The 14,067-nt window shown below is 36.8% G+C and overlaps 1 protein-coding gene across 2 annotated transcripts in view; it reads left to right on the top strand.

The window, feature by feature from the left end:
* The window catches only part of DSC3 (desmocollin 3), a 48,662-nt gene that overhangs the window by 16,989 nt on the left and 17,606 nt on the right, over positions 1-14,067 (top strand). For both annotated transcript variants that reach the window (XM_037032408.1, XM_037032411.1), the window contains exons 5-9: positions 4,189-4,344; positions 5,562-5,706; positions 8,494-8,660; positions 10,696-10,830; positions 11,207-11,392. In XM_037032408.1, the coding sequence (XP_036888303.1) occupies positions 4,189-4,344; positions 5,562-5,706; positions 8,494-8,660; positions 10,696-10,830; positions 11,207-11,392 (789 nt within the window). The remainder of the gene's footprint in view (positions 1-4,188; positions 4,345-5,561; positions 5,707-8,493; positions 8,661-10,695; positions 10,831-11,206; positions 11,393-14,067) is intronic.

Below are 14,067 nucleotides of genomic sequence, written 5' to 3'. Positions count from 1 at the left end.
GCTCTTCGGGCTCAGGGTAGCCTAGTCTGGGATCCCAGGTATGGCAGCAGTGGAGTAGGGAGATGGGGTGGTAGGGGCAGGCTGGGGGTCAAACCATAATGGAACATGTGTATTCTGTTGAGAAGTTTAACTTTTTCCTAAACACAAGGAGAAGTTTTTAAGCAGGGCAAGGTTTACTTTTCATGGAGATCTTAATGGAATGAAAACAATTACTGAAGTAGGACTATGGCTTTTCTATTTACATTTCTGTTACTGTGGTTGCTGTTTTTTGTATCAATGTATGCTATTTATTTACATTTTTAACTATCCTTTCAGGGTCTCTCACACTTACTTTTTATTGTACCTAGTGCTAGACCTTTGCCTCTTCTTTTTGATTATTAATTTAAGCCTAATGAGGCATATTAAGAAATAATGTCTGATTACCAAAGTTATACTGATTGGAGCATTGCTAAGCCAGCCACCAGTTCTCAGGCCTCATTACTTTGACATATGTGCGCACATTTGACATAACCTGTCTTCTGCTGACCTCTGTCTTCTCCTGAAAATACTGTCTTCATTTGGTTTCTAGGACACCATTTGCCTGTCTTCCACTTAATGTTTCGCTTGTTCTTCCTTGCTCTTCTTCCCACTCACCTTCATCCTCCACCAGCACAGTCTCTAAATTTTTTTTATGTTTATTTATATGCATTCTCTTGGTGATTTCGTCCAGTCTCATAGTTTAAGTACCATTTATACATTGGAGACCTAAGCCTTCATATGTCAAGCCCAAACTGCCTAATTGATATTCCCACTTGGAAATACTCAGACATTCCAAACTTAACATATGCGAATCAAGTATTTGAATTTTTTCCTAAAACCATTTTCCCATCTTAGTTAACAGTAGCTTCATCCTTTCTGTTGTAGGGGCATTGGAGTTTGTCGGATAGGTTTTCATTGTAGAGAACATATGTCTCACTAAGTAATTAGCAGATTGGGATTTACTACACTGTGTTAAACAGTTTATAGAATAATTGGGGAGACCAAAGAAACAGATTTTAGGCTGAATTTTCAAGAATGAACCATAGAAGCCACCACCAAGGGACATGCTGCTTTCTCCACGATGGTGAAGCCACTAATGCTAGAACCAAAGTGCCATTGTCATGGTCAAGAAATCACCACAGTCAGGAAGTTGTTTCTCTTAGTGCAGGTCTAGAAAAGCTTACTGCTCCAGTCAGGACGCAGGTTAATTCATACCCTCTCTCTCAGTATCCACAAAGCATTTGAAAAACTACTGGAACTTCTGCTGCTGCAAGAAAGAAAAAAAAAGAAGAGAGGAGACAGAGGAGAAGGGAAGGGAGGGGAGGGGAGGAGAGGAGAAACACAATGTCAGCAAAAACAGAACAAATGGGACATCTAACTCACTTATGCATTCCACATCTCATGCAGGCACACCTGGTTGTCTGCATTTAAATCCAGCTGTGGTTTCAAGGGACTCTGGGAAATGGAAAGTTTTTGGTTGAATCTTTAAATGACTACACTGCAAGAGAACATGGTGGAAGGAGGATGAAATACATATTGAGTCCCAAGTGAAATACATATTGAGCCCCATATCCATTTATTGTTTTCAGTTAATTTAATTCCTGCATTATTATAGGATACCAGTATAACTGCATTTTACCAGGATCTCAAATGATAATGGCTTGGGCATAACAGAGATTTATTCCTCTCATGTAAATATGTGATCTGGCAAAGAGAGTCTAATTTGAGTGAACACCAAGGACCCAGGCTTCTCTATTTTTCAGCTTGGCCATCCCTGCACATTCGAGATGGTTCATCGCCGTGTCCAAATGAAAGCACACACTCGGCCACCTTCTAGAGCACAGTTTGGATCTTGCATGTGTTATTTTTGTTCACAGTCCGTTGGCCCGTCCTTTCTCTGTGGCCACGCTTAGTTGCAAGGGAGTCAGAGAAGTGCCTTTCTTTAGGGAAACCCCATGTTGAGCCATAAATTTTAATACCAACAAAGATTTTTTTAGAACAATTATCTTTTAATTAGATCATTGGGGTGACAGTGTTTAATAAAATTATAAGGGTTCCAGGTGTACAATTCTAAACTACATCATCAGTACAGTGTAGTGTGTGTTCACCAACCAAGTCAAGCCTCTTGCCATTAGCATTTATCCCCTCTTTACCCTTTTCTACCTCCCCTAACACCCCTTTCCCTCTGATAATCACCATACTGTTCTCTGTGTCTATGAGATTGTGGGGTTTTTTTGCTTGATCCCTTCACTTATCCTACCCAGCCTCCTAATACCCCTCCCCTCTGACAGTGGTCAGTCTGTTTTCTATATCTATGAGTCTGTTTCTATTTTGTTTGTTACTTTATTTTGTTCATTAGATTCCACATATAGGTGAGATCTGATGAAGGGCATTTGTCTTTCTCTGACTGGTGTATTTCACTTAGCATAATACTCTCCTGGTCCATCTATGCTGTCGCAGAGGTTAAGATTTTCTTTTAGTAACACACCAAGACATGTCATAATTAAATTGCCAAAGATTAAATATAAGGAGAGAATCTTAAAAGCAGCAAGGGAATAGAAGAGTGTTACCTACAAAGGAGTTCCCATCGGACTGTCAGCTGATTTCTCAAAAGAGACCTTACAGGCAAGAAGGGGCTAGAAAGAAGTATTCCAAGTCATGAAAGGCAAGGACCTATATCCAAGATTACTCCGTCCAGGCAAAGCTATCATTTAGAATGGAAGGGCAAATAAAGTGCTTCCCAGAGAAGGTAAAAAGGGAGTTCATCATCATATGAAATGTTAAAAGAACTTATCTAAGAAAGAGAAAAAGATTAAAACTATAAACAATACAATGAAAACAAACTCACAACCATCAACAACTGAACTTAAAAAAACAAAACCAAAAACAAACTAAGCAAACAATTAAAACAGAAACAGAAATGGAGATCACATGGAGGGTTATCTGTGGGGAGGATGGAGGGGGATAATGGGGGAAAAGGTACAGGGTATAAGAAGCATAAATGGTAAGTACAAAATAGACAGGAGGAAGTTAAGAATAGTATAGGAAATGGAGAAGCCAAAGAACTTCTATGTACGACTCATGAACATGAACTACAGGAGAGTGCTGGTGGCGGGGGGTGCAGGGTGGAAGGGGTAAGGCGGATAAAAAAATAGGACAACTGTAATAGCATAGTCAATAAAATATGCTTAAAAAAGATTTTCTTCTCTTTTTACAGCCAAGTAATATTCTATTGTGTAAATGTACCACAGCTTTTCTACGGGCTCATCTACTGAGGAGACATGGAGGGGTACTAGCATCCTCTGAGATAGTGTCAGCTTCGGCTTCTGTCTTTGCACCACACATCCGACCCACTGGCAAATCCCATTGGCTATACCTTCAAATTGCTAACCAGAATCTAACCACCTGTCACCCCCTCTGCTGCTACGATGCTAGTCTAACAAACTACCACCCTCCCCTGAATTATTATAGTAACTTTCTAAATGGTCTTCCGGTTTCTTCCCTTTCCTATACATCCAAGTCTAGTTTTAACAAAACATCAAGGCATTATCCTTTTAAAATATAACTCAGATAATGTTAGTGTTGTCTGAATTACCTCTTCAGCTCACTCCAAGGAAAAGCCAACATCCTTGGAATCGCTTACCTGATGTGGCCCTTACCACCGCATTCCTCTTCACCTCCTGCTCCTTTCTCCCGGCTGTCTCAGCCACAGTGGCCTTCTGGCTGCTCCTTGGACACTCCTAGCATAGCCCTGCTCTGGTCCCTTTGGACTTTCTGTTTTCTCCACCAGGAAGAGACTTTCCTGTTTGTTTTCATCACTCATTCTTTTAGTTTTTGTCAGTTCCCCTCCAAAGGAACATTCCAATTAGGGTTCCCTTTACCATATGTGAGAGTCCCTGTTTGTCTCGCTCTTTTCTGCTAAATCACTAAATGTAAAATTATGTTTGTTGTTTGTAATTAGATTTTGGGGGGGTTACTGCTTTGAATAAATTTGAGCAGCTTAAAAAAATCTTTTGCCAAATGTTTGTGTTGATGAAATGACATGTGATTATTTTAGTTAAATCATCTCTTTAAAATAAAAATATAAACACTCAAACTGCATTTTTAAAGATCAGCATTTTAACAGAATTTAATTTGAATTTTTACATGTATATATTTTTTTCCTTTTAGGTTCAGTCTGATGCAGCACAGAACTATACCGTCTTCTATTCAATAAGTGGACGTGGAGTTGACCAAGAACCCTTAAATTTGTTTTTCATAGACAAAGACACTGGGAATCTGTATTGCACTAAGCCTGTGGATCGTGAAGAATATGATGTTTTTGATGTAGGAGTTTTGTTGATAAACATGACTTTAAGTGATTAAACTGTGTTTCTTCTGATATTCCATCTACTCTTTCCTGTCTGCTTGTGCCCTCTTCGTAGTGGGTATCTTAAAGTTAAAGGGAATTGATTATGCAATATTTTTGAATACTTTCTGCTTGTTATCTTAACTTCTGTGGTTGCTTGAAATGAGCTTTAGTTGTATTTGAATATAAATTCCAGTAAGTTTCCAGGAGTTGTTTTTGCTTATGAGATATCCTCATTCTCTCCTGTCCGAGTATAATCTCCTCTCTCCAGGACGTGGCACAGGCTTCCCTCTTTCTCTTTGCTTTTTGTCTTCCTTCCAGTTGTACGATCTCTCATCCTGTCTGAAAACTTGATTAGGAATCAAAAGTGAGAAACCTAACCCAAACAAGGGTTAATAAGCCAGCGTTCTGATATGGACGAACTTTCAGTGAACAGGGAGTAACTTAGACAACTTTTAGTGTAACATGGTAAATGCTGTGAGGTTATGTGGTCATCCCTGTGGTGCAGGGACAGTGATTCCCCATAAGAAAAAGGAGTTCTAGAAGAAGAGAGAGATCTGAGTAAACAAATGTAACTGATGTCCGCTGCATGACATTTCTTTGTTTTGGCTTAAAAAATGACCAGCTCAGTGCTGTAATTATATATTGAATGGAAATATATTTTTTTCAGCATTACAGTGCCTTTAATTACTTAGCAATGCAACAATTGGCGCATGGATTTTGTTCGAAAAACTCTTAAAATATGTGATCTATGAAGTAAAACAATAAAAAGGCTTGATAGTTTCAAGATTGGAATTTAGGGCTTTATTTATATGATACAGTAGTGATTTACCCCATTGAAATGGGTTTGTTTTCTCCAATAAAACTTTCTGATTATGGAGAGAATAAGGACTCGAATCCTAGTCTGCATGTTTGCATTTAATTTCTCAGTCTAGTCTACAGAGTTATCCACGACTTCCCTGTACTCTGAAGCTTTATTTGAAATATAGACATTTCTATCAAATACTAGGTGCTCTTTACTAAAAGTGTTTCTCCATTTGATGCTTTGATGATGAAAAAAAAAACCACTGAGAAGAAACTAAGCAGTTTATTATTGAAAAGACTCGTAGAGAAGGTAGTGGATAAAGCACAATATTCTTTCTTGCTAGACTCTCATATCAATGGGCTACTGACCTTGCTTTTTCCTGTGTTTCAGCTGATTGCCTATGCAACAACTGCAGATGGGTATTCAGCAGACTTACCGCTTCCACTGCCCATCAGAGTGGAGGATGAGAATGACAACCACCCTATTTTCACAGAACAGGTTTATAATTTTGAAGTTCCAGAAAGCAGCAAACTTGGTAAGGCAAGATATTTTTAAATTTTTTGTGCATATTTTCTTTGGGTTATTTGTATATTTTAAAAATAAAATGTGCATTTCCTCTGCTCTTATTTTCCCTGGTGTTTATCTTTTTTTAAAACTAGTTTTAAATTCTACTTGAAAGTGTTCTTTACATATTAAGGTTATTAACTTGTCACATTGCAGGTATTTTCTCAGTGTATTGTTGCTTTTGAGTTTTATCAAAGCTCATTTTCGTGGTAGAGCAGTTCAGGTCTTTCTTTGGAGTAAATCTATCCTTGTTAAACTTAGAATGGTCTTTCCTGTTAGACTTTATGGGAAGACAATTTTTAAGAGTAAAATATTTTATGTTAAATATACTTGTGTACGTTTTTGAGATACTGAGTTTTTTATATGCAAAGCTGATTATCCTGAAATGATATTGGAGCAGTTTTTATCTACAGAATATATTTAATCCTATCAAATACAAACAATGTGTAACTTAGAGGATATTGTATTAGTTTGTGGTGTAGTCAATATTACAACAATTATAAAGGCAGATGGCTGTTATTTAAGCTTTGTACCCTATTTGGTTTATATACTTTATTTTATGTTATCATTATGTGGGTTTATTAATATTCTCACCTTCAAGCAAAGGACATGGAGGACAGGATGTGCAAAAGAACTAAAATCAATATAGATTTTTTTATTAGGTTTATGTAGGGAGGTATTGAATGATATCTGCTAATGATTCAATTTTTTAAAGCTCGAATTTCTATTGTTTTTTTAAAACTGAGTACTTTACTACCTTGCTACTTCCTTACTACCTTATAACGTTAGAGGAACTTACATATTCTCCATGCTAAAAACTTGTTCTCACATGTGGAAAGCCAAAGTGTTTCAGTTTAGTTGGCTTTTAAATGTGGCATTCATGATATCTTCTGAGGCTTGTGATATGGAGAATAGCCGCTCACAGTAAAGTTGAAAGAATGTGGACTTGGTCATACCCTTATGACTTTGCTAACTTGCCCTTTAAGGTCTCTGCTAGTTACCTGGATCTTTACTGCATTATTATGCTTGCATTTCCCTTTATTTTTTACTTTGATAATTGATGTCACAGATGTTGACCTCTTTATTAATCACACTGTACAATTACACAAATAAAAATCATTGGTTTGGAGTTTAAGAAATCTAGTTTTTGATTTGGAATCTGTTATTAACTCACTGTGGGAATTCATGGAAGTCCCTTTGAATTCTTTGGCCTGTAAATTGAGTTAATTATACTTCATTCACTAGCTGACCTATCACATTTTTAGCTTCACAAGTCTGAGACTTTTCAAACTCTTTATTGAAGATTTTGTTCTCGTGGGAAGTAACAGAAGGATCAAAGGCAAACACCTTGATGCCCAGATTAGCCCTGGGTATTTTAAGCGTCTCAACACCAGTAGGTTCAGACCAATTAAAGCTGTGTTACTCTGAACTAATAGGTGCTCTTAAGTTTGCTTTAAGCCAAGTACAGATGGTTTGGACAAAGGCTGCTCAATTGGTATTGACATATGACACCCATGAAAAGGAATTTTCAAGATTTTAGGAAGACTTTGAATGGTAAATAAAGCTATTCTCTATGCAGAGAATTAAAATAGTGTTTATGTCTTCCTGACTGTCAGTAACATTGCAGGGAGAAAATGTGATGCCTTACAAAGATCATAAACTTTTTCTATGAGAAGATAGATAAATAACATCTATTTGCTTAGGGTAAAAAGATTATTACTTCATGTCATCATATTGATCCACTGCAGAAATCTTGTCATTTGTTATAAGTATGCAATTGGACATTCCCTACTATATAAAATGTAAAAAAATATATAAAATGTACATATAATTTAGAGATATTGTGCTATCTATGTCTATTGACACATATATACACAATGAACACACATATATAAACTTGAAGGATGTTTTATAGTAACAGAATTATTTTAAATGGATGTATCCTTGTGTTAAAAGATTTGCTTGGATTTCTTCCTTCAAATACAATATATGTGTATGGTTGTATGTATGTATGTGTTGTTCCTCGGGTGGGCCTTCCATACAGCATTATAGGAGAAATGGATCTACTTGTTACATTTTCATTTTCATCAGAACACTATGCTTACACTATAAATATGCCACCTATATGTATTTTTTGATACCTGAAATCCTTTATGTGGACAATATTCTTATATTCCATACAGGTGACAAATTCTCCCCAAATGGTAAATATAATAAAATCCCTTCCTGAGGATTAAGTGGGCCTGAGGGCAGTGGTGTGGGAATACTAAACGGGTGGGGGAGAGCCAGGCAAATCAGACTACCGAAAACCAAAAACATGCTAGAAAAGGGATTGGGCTGTGAAATTCCAACTTGACCATCCATACTAATACATCCTCAATCACTCTTGATTTAATTATTAATCAAAAGTTTAATTTAAGAAATCTGATTTACTCGGGAGCCATGGTCTATCTCTCCAACTAGGTTTGTGACTGCAATATATGGAACCATGTATTGAAAATATCTTTGAATGTCTGTTAAGTAAGTTTTTAGCAGCTTACTATTAAACATTTTGAGCTGTGAGTGAAGTAAAAGTATACTTTAATTCTCAGCATCAAAGTGTTTTGTATTTTAAATGTGAAGTCATCTTCATTAGTATTCTGTAAAGATGAAATACCTCTGGTAAGAAATACATTTTAAATACATAAAAGGTGTAGATACTCCTAAACGTGTTTGTCAATTCCAGAAAATTTAACACTTTTTTTTTCAAAACATGTAGGTACCACAGTGGGGGTGGTTTGTGCCACGGACAGAGATGAACCAGACACCATGCATACACGCCTGAAGTACAGCATTTTGGAGCAGACACCAAAAGCGCCCGGGCAATTTTCCATGCACCCCACCTCAGGCGCAATCACCATGGTGTCTCAGTATCTGGACAGAGAGGTAGCTTTCACACGCTGTGGAATGTCTTTTTACTGGAGGTTGAGACCCCCTCTTCCCTCTTGTTGTACTTTGCCCTTCGTTTTATTTTATTTAGGCATAAAGTAATAAGAATTCCTGGGCACATTACCTGGTTTTTATATTACCTCTATTTTGTGTGTGTGTGTACAAGAAGCCATAATAAATAGAAATACAGATTAGTTGGTATTTAGGTTTGGGAACAAAAGATATTTCTTGTGAAAGTTATTATTAAATATAATTTACTTTCTTATGTGTGTCTAGTTGGTTCTAGCTTAGTAAAGGATTTAATTCTCATAAAGGACAATTTGTTTTGTTTTTCCATGAGTATAAATCATACCTTGATCTCTATCCAGTTATTATAGATATGTGCTTTTTATATGGAAAGGATTCTTGAGGTAAGGTTTATGAGTTATTGTAAATCCGTAACACTATTTGGTTGATAGTAATAGCATATATGACAGGACAGCATATACGCTGTTATATCATATGCTACATATGTTATATATAGTGTTTTATATTCAAATTCTTTATGCATAATTTTATTTGATTTTTAAAATTGCTTTGTTTGACTAGATAGGTGTTATAGCCAATGTGTAAGGAGAAACGTGGTAGTCAGAAAGATTGATTGACTTGATTTTTTTAGCTTAATTTAACTGTGAGCCATGTGTTATTGACTGAGGTGGATTGATCAATTTCACATGCACAAAAAACCTCTGGGTGGAGAATTTGGGGGTTGGAATGTTTTCCAATACAGAAGGGAGATAGGTAAAATGAAGCCTGTGAATGGGATAGTGGGAAATAGAAAATGGAGAACAATCATACAACAAAATCATAAGGAGTGGCTAAGGAATAGTAAGAGAGGAGAGGAAGGCAACAAAACTGACTGTCACCAACTAATGATTCCTTTTCCTCATCAGCAGCAGCACACTGCCTGGAAAACTCCATTCCCAGAAGTTAACAGTGATTTCCTAATTGCCAAATCCAGTTACCTTCAATCCCTGTCTATTGTCAGTCAATTACAGAAACTCTCTTGTTTCTTGGATTTCTTGTTTTCCTCCTGCTGTTTTGATCTTTTGTTGTTGGTGTCCTTTTGTTGTTCTTATTTCTCCTTCATGTCCTCAGCTGTTGAAATGCTGTTATCTTATATCCTCAGCTCCTCTCCTCCTTTAACTTCTCCTGGATATCAGATTCCTGCCACAATTTGGCCACCATCTATCAATATGTACTGGTGATTCCCAGATTGGTATTTCTGGCTGTGATCTCTTCCGTAATTATGGACCATGTGCCAAGGTGGCTTCTGGACCTTTTCCCTTAGATTTTCCATAGGCAGGTACAATTCAATATACACCAAACATAACTAATTGTTTTTGTTCCTCCTTGTCAACTTGCTCACTTCCTCAGAGAGCTCTCTTTTGAAGAGCTCTCTCAGAGAGCTCACTTCCTCAGAGAGCTCTCTTTTGAAGATCCTGTATTGCTTGGTGATACCCCTGTTTGCCTGTCTATCTAAGTAGGACACCTGAGCATCATTCTCAACCCCTCTTTCTCTCTTTGCTTGTATATGGAATTCAGACTCCCACTGAAACTTGCTTGTCACCATTGTTATCTGTCCTCACTGATACTGACTCAGATTGGGACTACCTGTGTTAGACTATTTTAGGAGCTCTTTAACTGGTTTCTTTGACTCGTAGCTGAGCTTACTCTGAATTCTGCTCAACATTCTTTAGGATGTTCTTTCTGAAACTCAAATTTTTTTATTTTGTATTCCCCCTATGACTTCAGGAAAATTTTTTCCTATTACCTGCCATTTAAAGCATAAGTGCAGATTCTTAGTATGGTCCTTATTTATACTGGAATCTCTGCCTACCTTTTCAGCTTTATCCCTGTCTACCACATCTTTAGAGTATATGCAAATATGAAAGCTTGGATGCACACCGATAGAAAAGTGTACAATTAAAGTTTCATTTAAAAATATAAACAAAGTTGTTCAAAGCTAATTAAATATTTGCTTTGTTTTAAGGTTGTAGACAAGTACAAATTGATACTTAAAGTACAAGACATGGATGGTCAGTTTTTCGGATTGATGACTACATCGACTTGTCTCATAACAGTAACAGATTCAAATGACAATGCACCTACTTTCTTGCAAAATGTTGTGAGTATATAATCCCCAAGTCTACCTCTGTTTATTGTCATTTGTTAATTAATCTGAATTAATAAATATTATACTTTGAAGTGTATATATTTTGAATAAAATTAAGTAGTAAACATACATATCTGTTTTATTTGTTCATAGTAGTATTTAATTTCTGACCGCTTGTTGAAGGCCAGTAACAGTCTTCATTTGTAACGAAATTCGTCTTTCATTTAAACGATGTCTTCATGAAACAATACTATTTGAGATTCATGGATTAAAACAATTTAGCTGGAAACTCTAAGAACAAGTAACTTTGGAGTAGAAGAAACATTTTGCTTTCTTTGTAAAAGCTTTCTTTATAAAGTAAGTTTTTAATGAGTTCTTTCTGTTCCAGTATACAGTATCGGTAGAGGAAAATACATACGATGTGGAAATCTTACGAATACCTATACAAGATAAGGATTTAGTTAAGAGTGCCAATTGGAGAGCCAACTTTACCATTCTAAAGGGCAATGAAAATGGACATTTCAAAATCAGTACGGATGAAAAAACGAATGAAGGCGTTCTGTGCATTGTAAAGGTACAGTTATAATGAATCATTGACAACTTGGAAAATGGACACATTTTAATTAGCTACTGGTTAATCAACTAGTTTCATTCCATAGTCTCTGTGAGTCAGAGAAGAACATAGTGTCCTTAGTCCTACCATTCCACCTAATGCCTGCCTTTCTCCTGTAGTTTATTTCCCAGTTATTCACCACCTAACTTATGCTCGAACATTCTCAATGATAGGAACCTCCCTATTTTGATTGGCAACTTATTCTATATTTAGAGGGCTATGATTTTCAGACTTCTGCTGTGCGTAAATTAGTCTCCTTATATCCTATGTCTTTCCTCCATGTGTTATTGCAAATGCTGTACAGAACAGGTATGGTTCTTTTGAAAAGACCGTTATGTCCACTTGAGACTTAACCTTCTCTAGAATAAATATTCCCAGTGCTCTTCAACTATTCCTTGCATGGTATAAGTTAGCCTTTGTATTATCTGTAAAAAATAATACTTCTCTCTGCCTCCCTAGTAGCTATTCAACATAATAATGAAAAGGAAAGCATTTGATAAACTTTAGGATATTATTATATATTTTAAAGTATTAACATGTTCTTGGTACTACTATTTATAATTTTCCATGAAGATACCTTTCTTCTTAAAAAAAAAAAGATAACTTTTCTGGGACCATACAGTCTGAGTTGACATAGTCTTTAGCTGAGTCCTGCATAAGCTTTCTTCCGCAGGGTTGGTTGGCTTGGTTTGTTTCTATTTCAGCAGCAGCAGTGCATATGGGCTGAGTGAGAAAGCTGTTGTTCTTGCTCATTCTCAGCATAGAAGGTCCTCAGCTCCACAACAATCTGACACGTAATTTTCTAGGGGATTGTTACCATCTCAGCGAAGCTATCAGATATTTTTGAACAATGTGTTTTGATTGATGAAACAAAAAGTCACTCCAAATTGGAAGAGAATTCATGTTTTCCTAAAATTAATCACTGAGCCCTGGCTGGTGTAGCTCAGTGGACTGAGCACGGGCTATGAACCAAAGGATTGCCAGTTCGATTCCCAGTCAGGGCACGTGCCTGGGTTGCGGGCCAGGCCCCCAGTATGGAGTGTGCAAGAAGCAACCACACATTGATGCTTCTCTCCCTCTCTCCCCTTTCCCCACTCTCTTAAAGTAAACAAATAAAATCTTTAAAAAATTTATCATTGATTTCATGCTAGCAGATTTCTAATCTTGCAGAGTTTAAAGCCACTATCCAGCTTAAGCCTTGAAAAATTACAGAAAAAATTCTAAGGCTTTATTTGGCAATTGGCTCTGGACCCATTAGCCGCACCTCCTTCAGTGTGACAGCCGCTTCCTGAATTTCCCTCTGTCTCTCCTTGTCAGCAGACACTCTGACTCGCTGCGTGACTGCACCAACACATGGAATTTGTGTTCATTAGCAGTAGATACTTAGCAATTTGTCTTTCCTTTTGACTTTCCATTTCTGGGATAGTCATAAAAAATCACAAAGCATTTCATGTGCCTTTTGTGGCTTCTGAGATACAGAACTCTTCTCGTCAGTACCTCAGAATGATAGTACCAAGGTGTGGGGAAAGGATGAAAACAAAGATTTTACTGATCAGTTTTGATTCTGTTCCATACACAGCCAGTGATCGTTTTGATAGGCAGAAAGAATCAAAGTGCTTCAGTCTTTCAGGCCAGTGCAAAACAGTGTTTTACAGGTTCTGCTTGATTGACTGTCTGAAATCACTTATAATCAAGTGATTGATTTGAAAAGTTTTAGAGGCCAGTAGACCACTTAAACAGAGTAGAATAGCAGAAGGATTGTAGTGTGGTGGTTAAGGAAATAAATTCAAACCAGACTACCCGGCTGCAAACCCAAGCACAGAGGGACATCTTTTAGCAGTGGGAAATCAATGTGTCTCCTCTTCTCCACTTTCTTTCTCTGAAAAATAGGGATGATGATAATGTTAGCACCATTAGACATATCATATTTCTCTTACTAACTCTGTTTTCACTGGGAGAGTTTCTTCTGGTAAACTGCAGATACTACCAAAGTATAATTCTAAAGTTTTCAAAACATAATTTTCATAAAAATAGATAGTGAGCATGGGTAAAATTCTACTTAACTCATTAATGAAGGATCCAGCAAAAAGATAAAGCAGATTCCTAAGAAGAACTGAGAACATGAATGGATTTTGATAAATGAAAAAGCTAGGATAAAACTCCTCAGTTTGTTTTAATAGTTTGCTTTTCTATTGCATTTTTTCCATTACCATTTCTCCCCTTTTTACTCTCTTTCACCTCCTCCCACCACCACCCCGCCGCAGTCATCCCACTGTTGTCTGTGTCCATGAGTTCTTTCTCTTTTTTCTCTTGATTTCTCCACCCACCAACCTGTCATTCCATTCTCTATCTATGAGTCTGCCTCTGTTTGGCTTGTTCAATTTGTTTCTTAGATTTCACATACAAGGAAATCATATGGTATTGGTCTTTCTCTGACTGGCTTCTTTGACTTAGCGTAATGTTCTCCATCTGTCCATGCTGTTGTAAAGGGTAAAATTTTCTTCTTTTTTATGGCCAAGTAGTGTTCCATTGTGTAAATGTACCATAGCTAACACTTGGGCTGCTTCCAGATCTTGGTTGTTGTAAATAGTGCTGCAGTGAACATAGGTGTGCTATATTGTTTCAAATTAGTGTTT

Source organism: Sturnira hondurensis, unplaced genomic scaffold, assembly GCF_014824575.4.
Source record: "Sturnira hondurensis isolate 20B ecotype Veracruz unplaced genomic scaffold, ASM1482457v3 Scaffold0001872, whole genome shotgun sequence".
NCBI classification, from domain to species: Eukaryota; Metazoa; Chordata; class Mammalia; order Chiroptera; family Phyllostomidae; genus Sturnira; species Sturnira hondurensis.
The sequence above is the reverse complement of the archived record's forward strand: the minus strand, read 5'-3'. Positions and strand labels throughout refer to the sequence as shown.